Source organism: Tursiops truncatus, chromosome 10 (assembly GCF_011762595.2).
Source record: "Tursiops truncatus isolate mTurTru1 chromosome 10, mTurTru1.mat.Y, whole genome shotgun sequence".
Classification (NCBI taxonomy): Eukaryota; Metazoa; Chordata; class Mammalia; order Artiodactyla; family Delphinidae; genus Tursiops; species Tursiops truncatus.
The window spans coordinates 48,890,366-48,917,477 of NC_047043.1; the positions used below are offsets into that span (position 1 = coordinate 48,890,366).

The following is a 27,112-nucleotide window of genomic DNA, read 5'->3' on the forward strand; positions in this document are numbered from 1 at the left end:
AACAGTGAGAGGCCCGTGTACCGCAATCAATCAATCAATCAATCAATAAAACCAATAGTAATGACTGTTCCTATCTATTAGGTTGTTAGTATATACCCAGCTCTATGCTAAGAACCTTGTATGCATTATTTGACTAATATGTCTCAAAAAAAAAGCTTTCGAGTATGAATATTTGACTCCATTTTACAACGCACTAAGAGATTTATAGCTACAAATTGAGATTTTTCTTAACCATCATGCTAAACAACTCAAGTCTGCGAGCAGGTGGACTGGGGTAAAGCTGAACATATGTGAGATGGTGCAGTTCACGGTGATTCTTAAGACCTCAATGGGAGTGGGTTGAAATTTACCCCAAGATGATGTCCTTTGTCTATCCATTGTTTGACAGCTGTTATCAAACAAGTTTTTCTTCAATTTTTGTGGCAAAAAGTAGAATCTGGACTCTGGTACCAGAAGGTCTCTTTCCTGCTGGTCCTCCTATCCCTTGCCCTTAACTCTTTACTTTGAACACATCCTTGGAGGCAAGAATGGTAATATCTGTAGCTCAGCAGAAACTCCTCTATTATGCTTTTGTGTTGTCAAAGTTATATATGCTCACATGGATAGGGTAATATTGTTCCAATCTGGTTTTTTTCCCCCTAAATATGTACAGTTCCCAGAATTACTTTTCTCAAATAGCTTTATGCTCTACTTTTGCAGTTTTCAACTTGTTGTTGCTTTATATTTTTTTCCTCCTTATTTAGAACATTACCCCATCTTCCCTGCTTCTCCCCACTTCCTTCTTACCTTCACTTGTTCCCCACCCATCTTAGATCAGTCTCTAATGTGAATATTCTATCTAGTCGAGGTCAGTTTCCACACCTGAAAGTCTCTTGACTCAAAACCAAACGCACACAAAAACTATATGTTTGTTGACTCTTGTAGAGACTGAACTTTGTTTTAAAGGACAATTTAAAGGGCACCCTCAACATTTCCTCTTGTTGACTTTTATTGTCTACTCTAGTTCATTGGAATGGCTAGAATTTATGAAGAGTGGGTCTGAGATGCTTGAGAGGAAATCTTTTGTGTGGAAATGGAATTTAGTGTGTGTATGTCAGCCTGAATGAGTGCTTTTTCAGTTTGTCTGAAGTGTCCTCACCTAGCCCAATTTAATGCTTTAGTCACAGACTTAAGTAGAAAACAACAAAGCTTTGAGGCACATTGAGGACTTGTCTATCTTCTTGACAAAATCCCTCCATTCTTTCATTTCCAAAACGAAGAAGAAAACTCTGTTTCCTAGAGGAAAGATCAAGCGAGCCTTGAGAGGCTGAGGGTGTTAGTTGTTGGCCTGTGTGTTCATGTAAGTTTCTGAAAGTGCTATCCAGGTAATAGGTCAGTCAGGTCATTTGTTAAAGTGATTTTTTCTTCTTGAAGCTTGCAGATTTAGAGGCAGATTTAAGTAAATGTTGATTTGACCTCAACAGCCTCTCTCATTTGAAGAGGTCATTACTTTACAGAGACTCTTAATTCTTTGCAATAATAATAAGCAAAAATAATAGAGAATGTTAAGAAACAAAAAGGATGGTATAAACAGACAGGAAATTTAAATACAACAAGGGAAGACTAACAAGAAAGTAATAATACAGTAGACCAACTTAATCTGTTCCTGGATACTGTGGTAAATGTAAAATTGGCAATAATGAATAATATATAAAATTAAATAGCTTTATATATGTCAGATAATAAAGGAGAAAGGAACTATCCAGGACATCCAGTGGGTTGGTAATGAAATCTGTTTTTTCTGGGCTCTATCAGGTCCTATTGCCTAACCCCTGCTTTAAGACTGTAGTTTATGTTTACTTAGTATTTGGCACATACTAGGGGCTCAATACAGTTTTACTGAATGTTGCTAATTATTGGAATTTTACAGTAGAGCACTGTCACCTCTCAGTTTCCTTAATTTCTCACTTCTGGTGATCTTTTCTTTTTATGCCTTCCATTTCTTTTTCTTGTCTTAGTGCACTGCCTAGAATCTCTAAACAATGTTAGAAGAGATGATACTGAACATCTTTATCTTATTCCAAAATTCAAATAGAAAGCATTCAGTGTGTCACCATTAACTGTGAGGTTAGCTGTAAATTTTTTGTTTACAGACTTCTATTCCTAGTTTCCATCTACTCCTAGTGTGCCAAGACATTTCCTCATATGCAGACATTAGATTTTATAAAAGATATTTTAAGTCATTACAATGATCATATAATTTTCTTTATGATGAATTATGTTGATTGACTTCCAAATATTAAACCTACCTTGCAATCCTGAAATAAATTCTACTTGAACATTATATATATTATATATATTATTATATATTTATATATAATATTATAATATATATATATATCTCACTGAGTTGATAAATTTTATTTCCTACACTATTTAGGAAGCTTTTATAAATATTCATGAAAGACATTGGGCTGTAGTTTTTGTAGTTTTCTCTTCTCGTAATGTCCCTTTCAAATTTTGATATAAAGAATATGCTACTTCATAAGATGAGTTGAGAAGTGTTCCTTCTTTAGTACTCTCTGGAAGAATGTATACAAGATTGCTATTATTTACTCCTTAAATGTTTGGAAAATTCACCAGAGAAGCCAGTTGAAGCTGAAGATTTTATTTTGGGAAGGTTTTGGATTCTGAATTTATTTTTTTTAGTAAATATAGACTATGCAGATTTTTTTTTTTTTTTTGCGGTACGCGGGCCTCTCACTGTCGTGGCCTCTCCTGTTGCGGAGCACAGGCTCCGGACGCGCAGGCTCAGCAGCCATGGCTCACGGGCGTAGCCACCCCGCAGCATGTGGGATCTTCCCAGACCGGGGCACGAACCCATGTCCCCTGCATCGGCAGGCGGGCTCTCAACCACTGCGCCACCAGGGAAGCCCTATACAGATTTTTTATCTCTTTTTGCATCCATTTTACTAAATTTTGCTATTCAGCAAATTTGTGTATTTTATCTAAGTTGTCAAATGTATTGACATAATTTTACTCATAATATTCTTTTACTATCTTTTCTACTTACCTCCCCTCTCTACTAAGCCCAAGGAGTCTTTAATTCCTGCTACTCCACTGTGAATATGCTTTCATAGTTGCCTCCATTCTAATTCCTAGTTTTATCTGACTTACTTTTATCTCCTGAGTGGTCTTTGTGGTTCATGGAATCTCTCTTATCTTTCTCTGTATTTCATGTTACCCATCACAGAAAAATTGAGGAGAGGGTAGGAAGGAATTCATGATATCTATATGGAGTTGTTTCAAGTTCAAATTTTAAGACATAGTTCCTTTTTATTATTATTATTATTTACTTATTGGCTGTGTTGGATCTTCATTGCTGTGTGCGGGCTTTCTCTAGTTGCGGTGAGTGGGGGCTACTCTTCATTGCGGTGCACGGGCTTTTCATTGTCGTGGCTTCTCTTGCTGCAGAGCACGGGCTGTAGGTGTGTAGGCTTCAGTAGTTGTGGCACGTGTGCTCAGTAGTTGTGGCTTGCGGGCTCTAGAGCTCAGGCTCAGTAGTTGTGGCACACGGGCTTAGTTGCTCCGTGGCATGTGGGATCTTCCCGGGCCAGGGCACCAACCTGTGTCCCTTGCATTGGTAGGCAGATTCTTAACCACTGCACTACCAGGGAAGCCCTGAAATAGATTCTTAATCAGCTAAATTTCCATAGTATTATGTTTTATTTTTATTGCTACCACGTGATCTGTGCACATGCTCAAACTTAATGGGCTTTGGTTTTTTCCCATACATTCGTGAAAATTGCTTTTTCTGCACAGTTGAAGGATTCCATAGACTGTGATCCTGTGGGAATGACAACTTCTCCCTATATTGCAGTGGGTGAGGTTTTGTAAATTTCCAGTCTAAGATCAACCTCCAAGATTCTTCTTTGTTCCTCTCTTTGCTGTATGGCAGCAACAAATAGGCCTCAACCCCGAATATAATGACGACAATCTGTATTTTTTTTTAACAGTTTAATGCACACCTCTCTGAGCTATGTTTAGCACTATTCTGGTGAGCTGTATAGGATAACATAGGCTACATACTCCTAAAAATTCTGGGCTCCCCTTTCTATCAAGCCTACTAACTGGTCTTCTTCCCTTTTCAGGTGCTTTTACTCTAGTAGGTGAAGTCTATGCTGCTATCTATATTCACATCTACCTACACTTTAGGGATAATTATTTCATCACTCATAGATGTCTACTTTGTTATTTCTGCATTAGTACCTTAAAAAGTAAATAGGCCATAAATTAGCACTAACATAAACCATTATGAAAGCCTACACTATTACTATTATGGGGGTATCCACTTACTCTCCAACATTTCATTGGCAGGAGTGGAAGAATATAGGAAGAACTGAGCAGTAGAGGTCCAAGTAGAAGTTCAGCCCTAGTGCCCTAGTGGGGGCACTCTTTCCTTTCAACGAGACCCTCTTCAGCTCTATTCTTCTCTATGGATGGTCTCTCATCCACTGAGTGACATGGAGACTTAGAAGGCATTCTTAGAATTATACTCCAGGCAGCTGTTACTACTTAGCCAATGTAAACATGTGAAATGATACTAATTTGCCACCCCAAGTACACCAACCTCTCCCTAGCTCTGAGATGACAGAATTTTGCAAATCCAAGAAATAGAATCCTCAAAACCCCAGAATACCCCTACCTAAGGTAACTCTGTGGCCTCCTCCTGAGCCGCTTACCAGATACTGATGAATCATAATTCAGGTTGTTCCCTATACCCACAAGCTTCCTTTATGAAAGGAAACTTTGTATTAGATGGAACTCATAGTAATCCACACTGCATGCTATTAGCATCATCCAGCACAATTTCTGCTTCCTCTGCTCAACTTCCTTTCCTATATCCTTCTCAGTGACTTTCTGGGTTTGACAGGACCTGGACAACTACTCTTGCTGAAATTTGTTAAACCGATTTTTGAATGTTATAGCAAGGACTAGACGCACCAATTTAAAACCTACGTAGTATAACAATAACTCCAAATGAACAAGTTTGATCAATTATTTTATTTTACGAAATTCCAAGAATTGAAATGTGGGGATTTCCTTGCCACTCCTTTGCTCTACAGATAAATAAAAGGAAAAGTTTGCTCAAGGGAAATATATAAAACGTTTTTTATTTGTTTTGCTTTGGTGGGGGAAGAGAGTAAATCAGGAACTAAAAATTTGGAGTTTTCACTTTCTGTTTCTTCAGAAATAATCAATGAGTCCACAGTAACAGAAACAGTTTGTTCTAAATTAAATAGACAAAAACACAATTCCTCTCCAACTTCACCATTTTTTTTCTCTCTTCATGTAACTGTCTTGGTGATGCAGTGTCTAGACTTCTTGGAAGAAGTGATGGAGTCTGGAATTTATTCTGTGGGTTTGAAAATGGCTATCTGCGTCTCCTACATACTTCTATGTGAAAATCCAGTGCTTTCAGAATATGTAAAAATCATTGAATTGTTTACCAAAAAAGAAAACTTATCCATGAATATCAAAACTTTAAGCTGCCACCAACGGGGAAATATTATACGGATTTATCAATTTTATCTACATCATCTTATTGTAATATGGGTCCCATCAGCCATTATATCCCCCCCACAATGCAAAATAATGTGTACTCATGAAAGAATTATGGAAGACATTTTCTAGCTTTTGAGAAAAACCAGTAAGATAAATTAGCTTAAAGGATAGAAATCCATTCTTGTTTTGCTTTTAATAAGTAATTCACAGAAATTTATCAACTCAAAGGGCAGATTTTTTTTATATCACAGGTCCTTCTTTAGGTTTTTGTCATTTATTAGCTGGATGAAAAGAAAGCAATCTTAGGCACTGAGATCTAAACCATGTTTGTACAGCCTGCATTATTAAGTCTGACTGTAGTTTATCTTTGCTCTTAAGGAAATCATATTGTATGCTTAGAGAAAGTTCAGAGTTATTTGTCACCAATTACCTAAAGCTGAGAGTTGATCTTACACATAGCTGTAGCCATTTCTTGTAAGTTCTTGTGCGTTATTTTACAAGGCTGTCACTTCTTGAGGCTTTACCCTAGAAAATATATGTCTACCACAGAAAAGTTTCATTGCAAACGTTTATCGAGAGATAATAACCTTACGGGGTATAAAACACCATAGCATTGACTTGTTTAAAATAAGCCTATCCCTAATTTTGAAACAACATTCTCCAGCTCTATTAGATTTTCTGTGACACCAAAAAAAAAAAAAAAAAAAAAAGAAGAGCAGCCAGAAGGGCGTTTTTTTTTTTAATTAAAAAATACACATACACAACACATTGAACTGAGCTGATCTCATTTATACTATAAAATCTCCATTAGTTCTGAAGAGTAGCATAAAGTTAAATTATAAAATAAGTTAAACACAAGGGGTAGCCTTTCCAGAAGAAAATGAGGTATTCTGAGTATATAGTGAAAATTTTAAAATCTATGGAAATTAAATGACAATAAAATGTTTAAACCAAGGCATTATTATCCTATATTTAATTGAAACTCCAATTATTAAAGTCTATTATTTTTTTTAAAAGTTGATATTATTTTGCATGGTAATGATCATAAAAGCTCTTAGGACCTTAGTTATTTTATTTCAAGGGTACTGAAGTAGACTGAATCTTGTGTCAACAGAACTGGAGTTATTCCAGTATATCTCAGTTTCTCAGTCTGTAAAATGGGTGAGCCATATTGCCTAACTCACAGCATTGTTCTGAAGAGATAACTCTGAATTTATGCTATAAGCAGTTCAGTTTGGGCCACTTTCACAACTTCATTGAATGCCACAGAAGGTATGAAGATTTACTGATTTTACTGAACAGAACACAGATGGGGTTTTGAATAACTCAGAGTCATTTCAAGAAGCTTAGCTAAGAATGACACAAAATGCTTTTCATTAACTACACTGCTTGAGAACTCTAGTTTGACAAGGGAGGTCTAAAACTGAGGTGGATTCTCATGAGAAGTCGTGAACGGTGCTACATGTGGCCCCAGCCCACGTCCCTAAATCTAGTTCACAGAAAGGTCTCCTTAGCGATGCAGACCATGGAGCAGGGGTGGGTCGAGCCATGTCCAGTGACATTGTCTTATGTCGAGGAAGGACACGCACACTCACTGATGACGATTGCAAAGTTTGAAATTACTAACTCAGGAATAGAAAATACTCAGATCAGTGAGGGAGCATCCTTTTACTGGTGTATTATACATCTTGAAAAACCATGACCAAAGGGGAGAAGGTGAGCCACAAGAGCATTAACTCTGTTGGTGAAGACACATTCCCACTTGCTACAGATCTACTAGGATTTTTGATATTCAATTAAAGAAACCTTTTTCAAAGTATATTCTTGAGAGTACTAGTTATAAGCAAAATCAGTAGGTGCTACCAAAAACAGTTTTAGAAACACTGATTTAAAATCTCCTTTAAATAGGCTTCTGTAAAACCTGATTTCTCAGAGTTTTAAAATTCTATCTCTATAGCAAAGAGGATACATTGTGCAGCATTGCTCTGGAACACAGAAAGCTTTTTTCTCAGTTGAGCTAACATTTAAAAAAAATACATTGTAGGGAATACTAAATTAAGGGATGTTTAAAACCTATATGACATGTCTGAAATGGCCAAGAAACTGTTATCTCCAATATACTTTCTAGAGCAATTTTGTTGGCAAAGCAGACACCTGCCATGGGTACTAGATATGAAATAATATTTGCTGAAATGTGACTCCAGAGTTCTGTACTTATTTGAAAAATTGATAGCAGTTGGATACCTGAATAATCATTGTCTGCTTAAGGACACAGGGTAATGATGAGCAGAGGGGGCTAAAGTATTTGTTTAAAGGTTATACAAACACTTTATAGGGGTGGGGAAATTGATATCTATAGAGAACTCAGAATTATTGACAGCTAAGAGGCATACAAGATTTGTAATTGGAAATGGAAGGCTTTCTTCTTGTGTCCTTTTATTCAGCCATTGAACAATTATTTACCAGGTACCAGGCATTGTGTGGAGTGTTGGAAGATGCAGGAGACATCTAACACTTGGTCCATGCCTTTAGAGAGATGAGAGTCTGGACAATTTTAATAGAAGAGTGATGAACACTCTGGGAACACAGAGGATGGGGCACAGAAACCTCTGCTAATTTTCAACTATGAAGCTAAGTTAGTAATACCCCCAATCCTTGCAAACAACTGCCCTTGGTACACATTACAAGGCTGTTTTTGTACACATAGGAATTGCACACAGTTGTTATCAGCAGTAACACATGGATTACAGGCAGCGGTTTGGTTTGTTTGATTTAGTGTTGTTTCACTAAGGCTGTCTCTGTTTTTAGCAAATAGATGTAGTAAGACAGTGCTTAGTTTAGGATGGAGAAGCACTTATCCCAGAGTTGCTTTATTGCTATATTTCTCTATGAATAGTAAACAGCAACAACATCTGATGAACCAATCTCCATTCAGATATTTCCCTTGATTCAGAATTATCATGCCTCTTGGATACTGAAAGTACCGATCAATGCACAACATTGTAATTTAGGTTTTGCCTATTTATGCATGGCCTTAACACATGAACTCAGCAAATTTAGAAGAATACAGAATCATGGGCTTGTAGTTTTCCATAAAAAGTGTTCCTCTAAAGCTTTGTGTACTGAGAAACCTTGTTTTCATTAGATGGTTCTGGTTCTGAAATTTTGTGATGTTCAAGTTTAGAAACTCAGAAATACAGTTGATTTCATAGAAGATTCCATTCTCAAAGAGTAGAACTTTGACTTTTCAGGGGGTATGTGTATTACAAATAGGAATATGGGTCATGCTTTTTGCTTATGGTGGTGGGCATATAATTTTTCTGGGGCTTCCGTTTTTCGTTGCCAAAATACATGTTATCCCCAACACATATTTTACTGACTACTACAATGTAGTGAAGAATGATTGGACTGTTGTATTGTTCATCTGGATGAAGAAAATTTGGAGAATTAAAGGAGTGGAAAAGGAAATACAGTGAAATGAACATGGAATAGGGGGAAGGAAGAAAAGCAACTTCAACACTATCTGGAACACTCTATTTCCTTCATAAAATTTCCTTCATAAAAAAGTGATCAAATGACAAAAATGGTAACATTTACCTATTCTGATTGTTGCTAGATAAGTATTTCTTACATTATTCCTCTCTTTTACGTTAGTTAGAAAAGAAATTATTATTCACAATATAATGATTCATTCATTCAACAAATAATCTGTTGAGAGCCTACTATGTGCTAGCAATAAAATGGAGAAAAAAACAGACGTCATGCCTGCCCTCCTGGCATTTGTGTTTTAGATGTGAAAGTGAAATGTTTGGGAGCTGATGTAGAATATTCAAAAGGACAAAGCGAGGGGATGGGGTGAATTAACTTTTACTGACATCGGGGAGGTGGGCTGCTGTTGGTACTGAATCAGTAAGCGATGACTATTCTATGCTGATAGGAACTGCAATATTTTTGGTCAAAATAAAGTTTAAGTTTCATCATGCATTGGTGGGGGGCCACACATCGAAAGCAGTCTTATGTGATAACACTTTTCTCACTGGTTGCACGCCCAAGTTCACCTGCATTTTTCTTTGATTCCCTCTAGTATATGACTGCCGCCGCTCCTATGCAAGGGACCTACATTCCCCAGTACACGCCTGTGCCTCCGACAGCTGTTTCCATTGAAGTAAGTCTGTCTCTTCTTACAGAACAAGGTTAGGGCAGATAAATCTCAGCCACATGCACTGGGGTCCACCATAACCCCCAAAATCCTTATTTGTGATTTTTGTGCTACTTGAAAATTTGAAGTTGCAAACTCACGCTGTGAAAGTATGTACTTTACTTGAACATACCTATGTTTTGCTTTGCATATGACATAAGCAAAATTTGGTATCCAGGTCTGAGAGGAGTGCCATTTTTATGTTTAGAGAAAAGATCAGAGATCAAATAACTACCTCATCAAATGTTAGCCACAAACACTCAGAAAGAGGAAGGCAAACATGTGCAGCTATTTGAATGAGCTAGTTCTCTGATGCCTTGTTTCTCCAGTAGTGGTCCCTAGACCAGCATTATCAGTATCACCTGAGAGCCTGTTAGCAATGCATATTTTCAGACCTCACCCAGATTTACTGAATCAGAGTTTGCATTTTAACAAGATCCCTTAAGGATCAAGGTGCACATTAAACGTTGAGAGGGACTGGATTAGAGAACTGGTTGTCAAACTTTTCTGCATATCAAAATTATTTTAAAACTTAATACTTTAAAAAATTGTGATGCCTAGGTCCTATTGCCAGAGAGTCTGATGGGGTCTAGGGTGTGGACTGGATACCAGGATTTTTAAAAGATGCTAGGTGATTCTAATGTGTACCAAAGATGAAGAACCACTGCTCTTGCCAATGAACCTTGACAGGACTGTGGCATCCTACAGACAAGAGAGAAAAACTTCTACCACTCATATTGCTATGGATACTGTGAAAGATAAAGTCATATTTTCCTTACTGGAAGCTTTGTCCCTTCCTCCTCTCTTTTCATTGGGCTGACTCCATTTCCTCTACACATTATCTTACTGGACAGAGCCAGCAAGATACATAGGAAAGGAGTGGGGCATAGGACTATGTGGATGGTGGTAAGACACTTAGAGGTGTATACTTCTCTCTGGTTCTAACCATTATTGTTTCTTGCCCCCCCTTCCTCTTCTCCTGATGCGCATTTGCCATTATGGTCACAGTGCATTTCATCCATCAGTTGGGACTCCTCTGGAGTTCATGCCATTGCTACTCCATGAGTTGGCCAACCAACTCATGTTGGTACCACTCATTGTGGGAGACCACCATGACTCTTCCAACCTCTGGAGCCACAGAGATTGGGTGAGATCTTTACAGACCAAATTAGATCTTTTGAAATGTTTGTTTGTTTGTTTTTAGTGTGTGACAAATATTTGCTCGTACCAGGGTTTGGGAAGCACAGACATTTAAGAGGACAGTGTCCTGTCACTTAGGAAACCAAGGAGGTCCAATTCTTGGAGGACCAGACCTATGGTCCCCAAGGAATGTTTCAGTATTAAAGAAGTTTTAATTGGCTTTTCAGAATTTCAAGAATATGTGATTAAAATGTATGTTCTTTGCTATATTTAGCTATCAAAACCCATCTAGGCCATAAGAAAATTATGAATCTAGACATTATAGGTGACTTTAAGCATAAATCTCTGCCACATATCCACACTTCTCTATCTCTGGACCAAATGTGTGTGCTTATCTACAGAATCTGAGCTATTTGAGGACTATAAAATAAGGAGACACATTTGACAGTGTTGTTTAGTGGGAACAGTCTAATTATAGTTAAATCTGGGATTTAAAAAGAAATATTTCACTAAGAATTATATAAGTATACCCTGATATATTGCCTTGAATTTGTGCTTATAAAGGAAAGCACTGATTCATTTTCTATGTAAAAACACGCATTGAAAATTCACCAGTATCCACACAAATCAGTGTGGTGGGAGGTTCATCAAAATGCATAACATCAAATAGTATATTAGGAAAAAAAAAAAAGATTGAATTCATAAAGGAAGAATTTTCAGATTCTGAGGAACAATTTCAGGGAGCTTTTGTTAGGGATAGGGAGTTGACCAAAAACCTATATCCCTGCAGAAGCCCAAGGCTATAATGTAAGTAAAACCAGGAGAATGTATTCGGATAGATTCCCTCCTTAGGACTACTAACTACCAAACCTCTCTCGGAACCAAACATATTCTGAATGATGACCAACTCAAGAAATCCATTCTTGTTGGCAAAAGCCATTCAAATGGTAAGGGGAGGAGCGAATCAAAATTAAGGATGCTTGTTTCTTTCTTTTTCTGAAACTTCTAAATGAATTCCAGTTCACATCAAGGAAAATGAAAATAAATAAATAAAACAAATCAAATTGCTTAAGGGAGACACTGCTTAACAGTGTCCTTTAAAAGAATTCCAAACTTGGATGTAGATTTTTATGAAGGTCAAAGTCCATTGTTTTGCCAGATCATAGAGACAGGGTAGACTACTTTATTCCCAGGAAAATGCTCAAATATACACGTTTTTATAGGAATTCTGCATGAATTTTTTGATTAAGGAATCATTATTTAGTGTGGCTATATGCAACCATGATTTAAAAGTTCTAACTATGGGCAAAATGCTTTCCTCATCATTTGACTGCTACAGGGTCTTCTGATGGCAAGGCTTCTTGGTGACACATTGAGGTAAATTCCTCAGCCCTTATCCAAATGTGCTCTGTGGTTTTTCTTTGGGTTCTTGCTGTGGCTTTATATAGCTGAGTGCAGCTCTACTCAAGCCATATGGAAGATGGGTATGCCCTACAGTCCGTCTGCAAGAAGCCCTTTTGCTAAAGCCAATAAGACTTTTGTGTTCTTATTGCCTCCATAGGGTGTTGTTGCTGATACCTCTCCCCAGACAGTGGCACCTTCATCCCAGGACACAAGTGGTCAGCAGCAGCAGATAGCAGTGGACACATCCAACGAGCATGCATCCGCATATTCTTACCAACAGTCTAAGTAAGTTCAAGCCATACTAAACTCTTTCCCTCCAGGTCAGCCATCTGGACATTATTCTCTTATGTGGCATCTGCTATCTTTTGCTGCAGTACAGACCATCCCTAACTTAGTGACAAACATATATTTAGTTCATTATTCTGTGGGTTAGAATTTGGGCTGACCTCAGGTGAATGGTTCTTCTGATATTGACTGGACTTGCTTGAGCATGTGGGCATAGCTCCTGGGCATCTTCACAGTTCTGCTTCTGGGTGTTAGTTGTCTGATGGTTGAGTGATGGACACCAATGAGCCATGTATTGCTGACCCTCTAGCAGGCTTATTCCCATGGAAGTCTCAGAATTCAGAGAACAGCAAGAGAAGATGCCCAAATGACCAGCATTTTTTGAATTCCGTTTATGACTCATTTGCTATTGTCCCATAGGTCAAACGCAAGTCATGTGACCAAGCCCAGAGTTAATGTAGGAATTCACTACCAAAAGGCTTGGATAGAGAGAGGGGCATCATAGACATTGTTACCAAAAAAAATTCTACCACACGTATTTTTTGAAAACCTCCAGTATTCACACTTGAAACTGGATAGTGTGTCTGCATTTTGGTCTCAGTGACTTCATTCTTAAATGAAGACAGTAACACTCCCCTGGCAAGGGTGCTTCAAACTCACCCAGTAAAACAGTTTATGAAAAAGAGTATTGTTAAATATAAAACAACATGGAGTACAGTCTTATTGAGGAATTAAGTGGCAAAGCAAAAATCAGGGAGTCAGAATTACTACTGAAAAATCCTTAAAACACTGAGAGAGCAAAGTTCAGTTAGCTTTGTGTTGAGTAATTATGGAGATTAAAATTTGAAAGGTTTTGATTGAAACCAAAGGAATTAACAAAAGTTCAGTCTATATACAGATGTCTTGTCATGCTAACTATTTTACTTTATAGGTAACAGTCAAAGCCCTGCTGAATAGAAAATTTCCAAAAGACTCTTCCTGTTTGCAGAGTGCTGTTCCATTTCTTGATCATCAGTTTTCTTTCATCTCAATACACATTTAGAGATTTGTTTGTTGTTGAAAGATTGATAATGGTAATGGAGTCTTCAGTATGTGCTTTAACTTCTAAAGTCAGTCCTCCAAATTAAATATGCTAGAACATGACTTAACCTTACAAATACAAGGTATTATTATTACTATTATTATTATCATTACTGCTACTACTACTACTACTATCATTATTACTATTACACAATAACTTTCAGGAAATATCTGTAGTGAATAAGGCATTTTTGTTTTTTATTTGTAAGTTTTTTAATTTTTATTTTATATTGGAGTTTAGTTGATTAAAAATGTTGTGTTAGTTTCAGGTGTACAGCAAAATGATTCACTTATACATATACATGTATCTATTCTTTTTTCAAATTCTTTTCCATTTAGGTTATTACAGAATATTGAGCAGAGTTCCCTGTGCTATACAGTAGGTCCTTGTTTGTTACCTATTTTAAATATAATAGTGTGTATATGTCAATCCCAAACCCCCAATTTAGCCCTGCCCCCCCCCACTTTTCCCCTTTGGTAACCATAGGTTTGTTTTCTAAGTCTGTGAGTCTGTTTATGTTTTGTAAATAAGTTCATTTGTATCATTTTTTTAGATTCCACATATAAGCCGTATCATATGATATTTGTCTTTCTCTGTGTTACTTCACTTAGTATGATAATCTCCAGGTCCATCCATGTTGCTGCAACTGGTATTATTTCATTCTCTTTAATGGCTGAGTAATATTCTGTTGTATATATGTACATCATCTTCTTTAATCATTCATCTGTTTATGGACATTTAGGTTGCTTCCATGTCTTGGCGATTGGAAATAGTGCTGCAATGAACACTGGGGTGTATGTATCATTTTGAACCATCATTTTCTCCAGATATATGCTCAGGACTGGGATTGCTGGATCATATGGTAGCACTATTGGTTTTTTAAGGAACCTCCATATTGCTTTCCATAGTGGCTTTAGCAATTTACATTCCCATCAACAGTGTAGGAGGGTTCCCTTTTTCTCCACACCCTCTCCAGCATTTATTGTTAGTAGACTTTTGATGATGGCCATTCTGACTGGTGTGAGGTCATATCTCATTGTAGTTTTGATTTGCTAATAATTAGTGATGTTGAGCATCTTTTCTTCTTTGAAGAAACATCTATTTAGGTCTTCTGCACATTTTTCGATGGGGTTTTTTTTTTATATTGAGTTGCATGAGCTGTTTATATATTTTGTAGATAAATCCCTTGTCAGTTGCATCATTTGCAAATATTTTCTCCCATTGTGTGGATTGTCTTTTCATTTTGTTTATGGCTTCCTTTGCTGTGCAAAAGCTTTTGAGTTTAATTGGGTCCCATTTGCTTATATTTGTTTTTATTTCCATTACTCTAGGAGACAGATCAGAAAAGATATTGCTGCAATTTATGTCAGAGAGTGTTCTTCCTATGTTTTCCTCTAAGGGTTTTATAGTATACAGTCTTATATTTGGGTCTTTAATCAATTTTGAATTTATTTTTGTATATGGTGTTAAAGAATGTTCTATTTTATTCTTTTACATATAGCGGTCCAGTTTCCCCAGCACCAGTTACTGAAGAGACTGTCTTTTCTCCATTGTATAGTCTTGCTTCCTTTGTTGTAGACTGACCATAGCTGCCTGGGTTTCTATATTTCTCTTTTTGTGCCAGTACCATACTGTTTTGATGATTTGTAGCTTTGTATTGATAGCATAGTCTGAAGCCAGGGAGGCTGATTCCTCCAGCTCCATTTTTCTTTCTCAAGATTGCTTTGGCTATTCAAAGTCTTTTGTGTCTCATACAAATTTTAAGATTTTTTTGTTCTACTTCTGTAAAAAATGCCATTGATAGTTTGATAAGGATTTCATTGAATCTGTAGATTGCCTTGGGTAGTATAGTCATTTTGACAATATTGATTCTTCCAGTCCAAGAACATGGTATATCTTTCCATCTGTTTGTGTCATCTTTGATTTCTTTCATCAGCATCTTATAGTTTATTGAGTGCAGGTCTTTTGCCTCCTTAGGTAAGTCTATTCCTAGGTATTTTATTCTTTAGGGTGTGATGGTAAATGGAATTGTTTCCTTAATTTCTCTTTCTGATCTTTTATTGTTAATGTATAGGAATGCAACAGATTTCTGTGTATTCTTTTAGCTTTTGCTTGTCTGTAATGCTTTGGATTTCTCCATTGATTCTGAACAAGAGCCTTGCTGGGTAGAATATTCTTGGTTGTAGGTATTTCCCTTTCATAATTGTAAATATATAATGCCACTCCCTTTTGGCCTGCAGAGTTTCTGATGAAAAATCAGCTGATAGCCTTATGAGGATTCCTTTTTATGTTATTTGTTGTTTTCCCTTGTTGCTTTTAATAATTTTTCTTTGTATTTAATTTTTGTTAGTTTGATTACTATGTGTATTGGTGTGTTCCTCCTTGGGTTTATCCTGTATTAGGATCCTGTACCCTGCATTTCCTGGACTTGGGTGACTCTTTCCTTTCCTGTGTTAGGGAAATTTTTGGCTATAATATCTTCAAATATTTTCTCAAGCCCTTTCCCTTTTTCTTCTTCTGTGAATGTTGGTGCATTTAACATTGTCCCAGAGGTCTCTGAGACTTTCATCATTGCTTTTCATTCTTTTTTCTTCTTTTAAATAAATAAATAAATAAATATAAATTTATTTATTTTTGGCTGCATTGGGTCTTCGTTGCTCTGTGCGGGCTTTCTCTAGTTGCAGAGAGTGGGGGCTACTATTCGTTGCAGTGCACGGGCTTCTTGTTGTGGTGGCTTCTCTTGTTGCAGAGCATGGGCTCTAGGCATGCAGGCTCAGTAGTTGTGGCTCACAGGCTCAGTAGTTGTGGTGCACAGGCTTAGTTGCTCTGTGGCATGTGGGATCTTCCCAGACCAGGGCTCGAACCCGTGTTCCCTGCATTGGCGGGTGGATTCTTAACCACTACACCATGAGGGAAGTCCCCTTTTTTTTTTTTCTTTATTCTGTTCTGTGGCATTGATTTCCACCACTCTGTCTTCCAGTTCACTTATCTGTTCTTCTGCCTCAGTTATTCTGCTATTAATTCCTTCTAGTATATTTTTCATTTCAGTTATTATGTTGTTCATCTGTTTTTTTTTTCTTTGTTCTTTAAATCTTCTATCTATCTCTGTTGAAAATTTTTTGCATCTTCTTGGTCTATACCTCCATTCTTCTTCCGAGGTTTTGGATCATTTACTATCATTACTCTGAATACTTTTTTCAGGGAGATTGCCTATCTCCTCTTCATTTAGTTGTTCTTGTGGGTTCTTCTCTGGTTCCTTTGTTTGCAACATATTTCTCTGTCATCTCATTTGTCTAACTGTTTGTTTGTGTATGTGGTCTCCTTCCCACAGGCTGCAGGATCATAGTTCCTCTTCCTTCTGGTGTCTGCCCCCTGGTGGGTGAGGCTGGTCTAGGGGCTTGTGTAGCCATCCTGGTGGGAGGGGACTGGTGCCTGCCCTCAGGTGGGTAGAGCTGGCACTTGTCCCTCTGGTGGGCAGAGCCGTGTCAAGGGCTGTGTTTTGAGGTGGCTGTGAGCTCAGTATGTCTTTAGTCAGCCTGTCTTCTGATGGGTGGGGCTGTATTCCTATCTTGTTGGTTGTTTGGCCTGAGGATTTACAGCACTGGAGCCTGCAGGCTATTGGGTGAAGCCAGGTCTTCCCAGAGAGCTCACGCTGATCAGTATTACCTGGGACCTCTGCTACTGGTGCTCCCACAGTGAGCTACAGCTGACCTGGCCTCCCCAGAAGACCCTCCAAGACCCCTAGGTAGGTCTATCCCAGGTTCCTATGGAGGTACTGCTTTGTACTGGGCCCCAGTGCATGTGGGATCTTGTATGCCTTCCAGGAGTGGAGTTTCTGTTTCCCCCAGCCTTGCAGAACTCCTGCACTCAAGCCCCACTGGGTGTCAAGGCTAAATGCTCTGGGGGGTTCTTCCTCCAGATACCAGATGCTCAGACTGTCTTGGAGGGCTATTTTTATGTGGGAATGTCCCTGCGTAGCCTGCGTTGGTTTAATATGTTTTGGTGTGAGAGCTGTTTTTATTATAGATGCCTGACACCTCTTTTCTCAGTGTATGCTGGTAGTTATCCCCTTGATGATACGGGAGGTGTGACTGGTGTTGTGGTGACCAGAGCCTGCCCTGCATATTTAGTGGGGACGCCCCTTTGCTCTGTGGTTGTCACCGCTCTGTTTGGATCAGGGTCTGCTCCCTAGTTGTTGGAATAGAGGCCCCCAGATCTGTTTCTTAGCTGTGTTTCTGATCTGTGGTGTGATGTAGACAGGATTGGAGCATTCCCACTGAGAGTGAAGCCACCGAGTATTCCTCCTCTGGAACTGTTCACCTGTAGGTGTGCTCTGTTTTGTCACCTTTCACCTGTTGTGGGAGCACTCAGATTACACTGTTTGTTATTGGCACTGCTGTCAGCCCCACCTTATCCATAGGTATGCCAGCAGTTGGCCCTGGTTGTCTCTCAGGCATTATTTTCACCAAGCCACCAGCACAGATCCACTGAAGTCAGGTCCCAAGATTGCAGTAATCATGGATCTGGACAGGCTATGGGCACTATGGAAGCATCTCAGACTCTGGCCTTGCCCACCCCCACATGTACCTGCCCACAAAGTCCACAGCTGCCAAAGCTTGACCCATCTTGGCTGTGGGAGCACTCATTGTCAGATCAGATGTTCTGCAGGTTCTGAGTTTACAAAGCCAGTCACAGAGTGTAAATCCACAGACTGTGCAGCTGTGAGGAGAGATTTCAGCTCTTCTCCCATCTCTCACGGCCCCTGGGGCTCAGCTATGGTTTCAGCCTCACCTCTGTGTGTCGGCCACCCACAGGCATCTGCTCCTGAAGCTGCCCCAGAGCACACAAGCCTACCCTGGCAGGAGGGGGTGGAGTGGGCGGCAGCCAGGGGCGTGAGAGCCTGCCCCAGCGGGAGCCCTTCCTAGTGCCTGGGGAGGCAGGGGCTGGTGCATGGGGAGAGAGGCTGCATAGGTGGCCTGCCCTTTGCACATCACTCAACAACGGCACTTCGCTTCTATGGCAATCTGGGCTTGCTTCACGAGCGTTCTCCATTGTGGAGCTCCTCATTCCCATCCCCTCAGACTGTCTTCTCACAGCCAACAGCAGTCCTTTCCACAGCTCTGCTCTCCAGATCCAACATTCTAGCACCCTGCCCCTGTATACACCAGTGGACACACCTCTCAGGCTTGGGCGTGCAGGGCTGTGGCATGGATCATCTGTGTAGGTCTCACTCTGTCCAGCCTGCCTCAGGCCAGTTGCTGCACTCTCTTTCAAGCCCCCAAAGCTCCCCTCTGTCCCAGCTGATCTCCCCACCAGTAAGGGGGCTTCCCTGGACATGGGAAATTCTCCTGTCCTTCAGCTCCCCCCAAGGGGTGCAGGTCCTGTCCCACTTCTCCTCTTCCTTTTCCCTTCTTCTTTCTTTTATCTTTCTTACTCTGTTATGTGGGGATCTTTCTGGTCCTCTTAGTTGTCTGAGGTCCTCTGCTAGTGTTCAGCAGGTGCTCTGTGAGAACTGTTCCATTTGTAGATGTATTCTTCTTTTTTTTTTTTTTTGCGGTATGCGGGCCTCTCACTGTTGTGGCCTCTCCCGTTGCAGAGCACAGGCTCCGGACGCGCAGGCTCAGCGGCCATGGCTCACGGGCCCAGCCGCTCCACGGCATGTGGGATCATCCCAGACCGGGGCACGAACCCGCATCCCCTGCATCGGCAGGTGGTCTCTCAACCACTGCGCCACCAGGGAAGCCCTGTAGATGTATTCTTAATGCATTTGTGGGGAGAGTTGAACTTTACGTCCTCTTACTTCTCCACCATCTTGACTCCCCCTGTAATTTAATTTAAAATACCTTTAGTATAGATATAAATAGACATTATGATATTAAATGTATGTGTGATGGGTTAAACTACTTTTCAGGGGCACTCAGTGACCCTAATCAGAATTTCACACCCCACAGGAGGTCAGTTCTCATTTAATGAGAAAGGCCAGAGGTTTGTACAAGTATTTTAAACTATCCATATTTCAATTAGCATAATGATTGTTAGAAGCGAGTTGCCTGATGAAAGCAGTGCCAAGTTAATTAGCATAATGAAACTGGAAATGAGCTCCCATTTGTGAAATTGGGAGTATTCAAGATAGCATGAATTGGCTAAAGTATTTTAGAGATACTCTCCACTCTACACAGGAAAGATAGAATAAGACTGTAGGGAAACGTGTAGCTTATAACTTTAGGGATGTTGCTTGTGGCTTATTCTCAAAACAAACAAGACTGTTGTAAAGTCGATTTCTCTATAAGGGAAATGTAGTCCCACCTCCAGAAAATGGTCAAGATACAAACCCCCTTCCTTGCAACTGTCCAGAACCTCCTCTTCTCCCTGCCTGATTGATTAAATCAGCTTTAGCTGCCTCCACTTGTAAGCCCACAGTGAGATGCTCTCTTCTTTCTCAGGGTTGTCCCCACCTTTCATGGTCACTGTAAGATGCGACAGGGATGGGAGTCTCTGCCTGACCCAGAGGGAGCATCTCTGCCTCTGATAGATTCTAGCAAGAGTGTCCCCATCCACCTTTACACCTAGACCCAGTTTCACTTGCAGTACCCAGAATCATGCCAGAGTCTATGCTAGGACACATACCCCTGCCCTCAAGGATTTTCAGTCTAATATGGGAACCTGAGGCTGGAGTGTGGTTAACTAGGCGGGAAAGTTGTAGAACAGACCAGCTTTTATAGAGCCTTTGGTCCTTGGATTCTTAGCTTTGTGTGGACTAAGTATTCTCACTTTTATTCTAGGGGAGCTGCAAAACCTTTGGAGGGCTTGAAGAGAAGGAATGATGGGATTTGATTTACCTTAGATGACTCCAGCCTCAGGTTCCCACCTCCAGATTTTTGAACTTCCTGTTTCCTCTACCTAGAATGCTTTTCCTCTAAGTCTTTCCAAGATTAGCTTATAATTATCTTTCACATCCAGACCTACATGAGAGACCTTCCCTGATACCAAATCTTAGGTATTTATCCAGCCACTTTCTATTACAGAATATACTTAAGTATTCTGAGATTCTTTTTCTTTTTGATTGTTTGCTGATTGATCCATTGATTGTACGTCTAATCCTTGTGGAAAGCAAAATCTAAGAGAGTAGGGGAGGCATCTGCCTCTTTCATTGGTCTTTCCTTAGCATCTGGAATACTGCCTTTCTCATAGTAGGCACTCGTCAATAATTGCTGATTGGATGAATAAAGGTATCATTTTCATTTATCCAGACATCATTAAACTGTTAACAAGGAAGGTCTTGAATCACTTATTTCCTCATTATGCTTTGAAACAACCAAAGCCAGTTTCACCTACTCACAAAGCCTTGACAGATGCTTCTGGCCACATAGTATCTCTCATCTCCTACCAGTGTCTCTCACTGTGTTCCCACATAGCTAATCTCTGTTCCCATCTCATATATTAACTAACTCACTGAGCATACTTAAAAACTTCCAATCTGCTTGGAACAGAGTGCCAGAGACTACCATATTATCTGATGGGATTCACACAGGCTTTTAGCTAAATTTAAAAAACAGAGGAGGTGGAGACAAGATGGCGAAATAGAAGGATGTGAGCTCACTTCTTACGAAAACACCAAAATCATAACTAACTGCTGAACAACCATCGACAAAAAAATGCTGGAACCTACCAGAAAAGTTATCCTACATCCAAAGACAAAGAAGAAACCACAATGAGATGGTAGGAGGGGTGCAGTCATGACAAAATCAAATCCCATACAGCCAGGTGGGCAAGCCACAAACTGGAAAATAATTATACCACAGAAGTTCTCCCACAGGAGTGAAAGTTCAGAGCCCCACGCCAGGCTTGCCACCCTGGGAGTCTGACAATGGGAAGAGGAGCCCCCAGAGAATCTGGCTTTGAAGGCCAATGGGGTTTGCAGGAATTCCACAGGACTCGGGGAGGGGGGGAAAGAAACTCTCCTCTAGGAAGCCACACACAACACCTCATGTTCATTAGGACCCAGGGAAAAAAAATGCAATGGCTTCATAAGAACCTGGGACAGACCTACCTGCAGGTATTGGAGGGTCTCCTGCAGAGGTGGGGGATGGATGTGGCTCACTGTGGGCACAAAGACTCTGGTGGTGGCAGTTCTGGTGAGTACTCATTGGCGTGAGCCCTCCAGGAGGCTGCCGTTTTCTCACCAAGACCCGGACCCTCCCAACAGCCCATAGGTTCCAGTTCTGGGACACCTCAGGCAGAACAACCAAAAGGCCAGGAATACAGCCCCACCCATCAGCAGACAGGCTATTTAAAGTCTTCCTGAGCACACAGCAGCCAGCTAAACACACCCCCAGACAAGGCCCTGCCCACCAGGGGGACAAGATCCAGCTCTGCCCACCAGTGGAAATCATAAGAGACTACTACAAGCAACTATATGCCAATAAGATGGACAACCTAGAAAAAATGGACAAATTCTTAGAAAGGTACAACCTTCCAAGACTGAAACAGGAAGAAATAGAAAATATCAACAGACCAATCACAAGCACTGAAATTGAAACTATGATTAAAAAACACCCAACAAACAAAAGTCCAGGACCAGACAGCTTCACAGGCATATTCTATCAGACATCTAGAGAAGAGGTAACAACTATCCTTCTGAAACTCTTCCAAAAATTTCTGAGCAAGGAACACTCCCACACTCATTTTACAAGGCCACAATCACCCTGATACCAAAATCAGACAAGAATACCACAAAAAAGAAAATTACAGGCCAATAACACTGATGAACATACACGCAAAAATCCACAGCAGAAAACCAGCAGATGAAATCCAACAACACAGTAAAAGGATCAACCCTGATCAAGTGGGATTTATCCTAGGGGTGCAAGGATTCTTCAACATATGCAAATCAATCAATGTGATACACCACATTAACAAATTGAAGAATAAAAACCATATGATCATCTCAATAGATGGAGAAAAAGCTTTTAACAAAGTTCAACACACATTTATGATAAAAACTCTCCAGAAAGTGGGCCTAGAGGGACCCTACCTCAACAAAATAAAGGCCATATATGACAAACCCATAGCTAACATCATGCTCAATAGTAAAAATCTGAAAGCATTTCCTGTAAGATCAGGAACAGGACAAGAATGTCCACTCTCGCCACTTTTATTCAACATAGTTTTGGAAGTTCTAGCCACAGCTATCAGAGAAGAAAAAGAATTAAAAGGAATCCAAATTGGGAAAGAAGTAGTAAAACTGTCACTGTTTGCAGATAACATGATACTATACATAGAAAATCCTAAACATGTTAACAGAAAACTACTAGAGCTCATCAATGAATTTGGTAAAGTTGCTTGATACAAAATAAATGCACAGAAATCTGTTGCATTCCTATACACTAACAATGAAAGATCAGAAAGAGAAATTAAGGAAACAATTCCATTTACCATCACATGAAAAAAATAAAATACCTAGGAATAAACCCATCAAAGAAGGCAAAAGACCTCTTCTCAGAAAACTATAAGATGTTGGGACTTCCCCAGTGTCACAGTGGTTGAGAATCCGCCTGCCAGTTCAGGGGACACGGATTCAATCCCTGGTCCGGGAAGATCCCACATGCCATGGAGCAACTATGCCCATGCGCCACAACCATTGAGCCTGTGCTCTACAGCCTGCGAGCCACAACTACTGAGCCCACGTGCCACAACTACTGAAGCCCACGCCCCTAGAGCCCATGCTCTGCAACAAGAGAAGCCACCACAATGAGAAGCCTGCGCACTGCAACAAAGAGTAGCCCCTGCTCGCTGCAACTAGAGAAAGCCTGCACACAGCAACAAAGACCCAATGCAGCCAAAAATAAATAAATAAATAAATTTATAAAAAAGAAAACTCTTATAGTTGATGAAAGAAATCTAAGATAACACAAACAGATGGAAAGATAAGTCATGTTTCTGGATTGAAAGAATCAATATTGTCAAAATGACTATACTACCCAAAGCAATCTACAGATTCTATGCAATACCTATCAAATTACCAATGGCATTTTTCACAGAATTAGAACCAAAAAATCTTAAAGTTTGGGGCTTCCCTGGTGGCGCGGTGGTTGAGAGTCTGCCTGCCGATGCAGGGGACACAGGTTTGTGCCCCAGTCCGGGAAGATCCCACATGCCGCGGAGCGGCTGGGCACGTGAGCCATGGCCGCTGAGCCTGCACATCCGGAGCCTGTGCTCCGCAACGGGAGAGGCCACAACAGTGAAAGGCCCATGTAATGCAAAAAAAAAAAAAAAAAAAAAAAAATCTTAAAGTTTGTATGAGACACAAAAGACCCTGAATAGCCAAATCAATCTTGAGAAAGAAAAATGGAGCCAAAGGAACAGGCTCCCTGACTTTGGACTATACTACAAAGCTACAGTCATCAAAACAGTATGGTACTAACACAAAAACAGAAATATAGATCAATGGAACAGCAAAAGAGTGCAGAGATAAACCCAGATACCTATGGTCAACTAATCTATGACAAAGGATGCAAGAATATACCGTGGAGAAAAGACAGTCTCTTCAGTAACTGGTGCTGGGAAAACTGGACAGCAACGTGTAAGAGAATGAAATTAGAACACTCTCTGACACCATACACAAAAATAAAATGTATTAAAGACCTAAATATAAAGCTGGATGGTATAAAACTCTTAGAGAAAAACAGGAAGAACACTCTCTGACATAAATTGCAGCAATATCTTTTTTGATCCACCTCCTAGGGTAATGAAAATAAAAGCAAAAATAAACAAATGGAACCTAATTAAACTTAACAGCTTTTGCACAGTAAAGGAAACCATAAACAAAATGAAAAGACAGCCTACAGAATGGGAGAAGATAGTTGCAAATGAAGCAACTGACAAGGGATTAATCTCCAAAATATACAAATAACTCATACAGCTTGTCAAAAAAACAAACAACTGAATCAAAAAATGGGCAGAAGATCTAAATAGATGTTTCTCCAGAAAAGACATACACATGAACAAAACACACATGAAAAGATGCTCAACATCACTAATGATCAGACAAATACAAATCTAAACTGCAGTGAGGTATCACCTCCCACCAGTCAGAATGGCAAACATCAAAAAATCTACAAACAATAAATGCTAGAGACGGTGTGAAGAAAAGGGAACCCTCCTACACTGTTGGTGGGAATGTAAATTGGTACAGCCACTATGGAAAATAGTATGGAGGTTCCTCAAAAAACTAAAAGTAGAGTTGCCATATTATCCAGCAGTCCCACTCTTGGGCACGTATCTTGTGAAAAGCATAATTCCAAAAGATACATGCACCCCAATGTTCGTCGCTGCACTATTTACAATAGCCAAGACATCAAAGCAACCTAAATGTCCATCAACAGAGGAGTGGATAAAGAAGTGGTACATATATATACAATGGAATATTACTCAGCCATAAAAAAGAACAAAATAATTCCATTTGCAGCAACATGGATGGACCTAGAGATCGTCATACTGAGTGAAGTAAGTCAGACTGAGAGAGACAGCTATCATGATATCGCTTATGTGTGGAATCTAAAAAAATGGTACAATGAACTTATTTACGAAACAGAAATGAAGTCACAGATGTAGAAAACAAACTTATAGTTACCAGGGGGGAAAGAGGGAGGAGATAAATTGGGAGAACACGATTGACACATACACACTACTATATATAAAATAGATAACTAATAAGGACCTACTGTGTAGCACAGGGAACTCTACTCTGTGCTCTGTAATGGCCTATATGGGAAAAGAATCTAAAAAAAAGTGTGTATATTTATACGTATAACTGATTCACTTTACTATACACCTGAAACTAACACAACAATATAAATCAACTATACTCCAATAAAAAGTAAATAAATAAATTACAGACAACACAACAGAAGGTTATAGGAAAAAATTTAGAGAAATATTTAAAATGTGCATATGAACAAAAAGGTTGCATTTGGAATCATGGGTCAGCATAATTTTAATATTCCAAATTACACTTTCCAAGCTAAAAAAACATTACTTCCCATTTTGTATTCATGCTTTTTTTCCCTCCTATTGTTAAAAGAGGCTATTAATGCAAGAGACTCTGATTACTCTTAGCCCAAACGGCGGGAAATGATACCTGTGTTTTATTTTGGAAGTTCTTTGGAAATTCCTGTTCCTGCTTAGGTTAGTCTCAGTTTTCCTTTGTGCTATTTAGGAAATCTTAAAAATAACTAGGACTTTAAAAGTATGAGTCTTCAAGCAAAGTTACATTCTAATAAGCAAAATCAGAAGTCCTTGGTTCAAATTCCATCTTTGCCACTTACTTGTTGTCTCCTCAAGGAGCCTCCCTCACATCTTTAAAGTGAGAGATTAGATCAGTGTTCTCCAGAAAGTATAAATTAGGTCTCCAGTGCTAAGCTAGGATTTACCACCCTGCCCTGGAGGTGGGGTGGGGAGGATGGTCAAAAGTGGTTTTAAGAAACACTGCTTTAAGCTAAGTGAAATGCTTGCTTAATTGCAGCTCTCTTCAAAGCCGTTAATATGCTAGTGGCCCTGACTCCCTAGAGGGCCAGATAGATAGATACTTCCTGAAAGATTTGAGTGTGCGCTGCCCTCCTCCTTTGGAATGCTAAACAAACAAACAAAAAATTAACAAATTATTAAAGAACTAAACAAAATTTTTATTGTCAGCATGATGATTATTTTGATACTAATTTAAAAGATAACATTTTTTCAGAAACAATTTTTTTTCTATTGATCCCTTTCTTTGTTGGTGCCCTAACCGCATGTTTAGTTTACTATGGGTAATCCAGTAGTGGGAGTATAGTGTGCAGATTTTCCACACTCTGGATCACAGAATCCCTCTTTTCACATGAAAATTTGTGAAGCTAATCTGTTAGAAATGACTCTGGGGAATATTGCATCCTTAGATCATCTTTAAGACTTCTTCCAGCCTAAAAATCTAGAATTCTAAGATGATGATTTGCCACTTTTTAATATATTCACTCTGCTTTTGGGGGGAGTAGGCACGGGGAGGTTGGAGGATGAGAGTATTCAGAACGACTCTGTGATCTTAAATTTGGTCAAACTCTCAGTCTTCCAACCTTCACACTGACCTTAGAAGGCCTTTATCTCAACCCCAGTATTGTTGGTCTTTTTAATTCTTCGGGTCTTCTCTGTCTAACTGAACTGTCATGACACCAATTGCCTATAAATCGTCAGTACGGTAATGAGCAAATTATATGCCCTTGATTACCATCCTTACATGTCCTTTAAGCTTGTGAATAATAATATATTTCTATTTGCACAGTACTTTACAGTTTGCAAATGATTTTCATAATCATGCTCTCATTCACACAAATTTCTCTTTTTACATTGCAATTCATTTTATTTTTAAAATAGTCTCACTGCACAACTTAAAATGTTCTTGTTGCTCCTGATCACAGCCTTGACACTTT

The 27,112-nt window shown here is 39.4% G+C and overlaps 1 protein-coding gene across 14 annotated transcripts in view; it reads left to right on the plus strand.

Annotated features, from left to right (window-relative positions):
- RBMS3 (RNA binding motif single stranded interacting protein 3) overlaps positions 1 to 27,112 on the plus strand; it is a 715,503-nt gene that overhangs the window by 679,554 nt on the left and 8,837 nt on the right. For 7 of the 14 annotated variants that reach the window (XM_033864509.2, XM_033864512.2, XM_073810934.1 and 4 more), the window contains 3 exons: positions 9,629 to 9,709; positions 12,444 to 12,571; positions 20,435 to 20,954. In XM_033864509.2, the coding sequence (XP_033720400.1) occupies positions 9,629 to 9,709; positions 12,444 to 12,571; positions 20,435 to 20,486 (261 nt within the window). In that variant the 3' untranslated portion in view covers positions 20,487 to 20,954. Of the gene's footprint in view, positions 1 to 9,628; positions 9,710 to 12,443; positions 12,576 to 13,502; positions 14,679 to 20,434; positions 20,955 to 27,112 lie in introns of those variants that run through there. The other 7 variants (XM_019946975.3, XM_019946974.3, XM_073810933.1 and 4 more) reach the window with 3 other exon arrangements.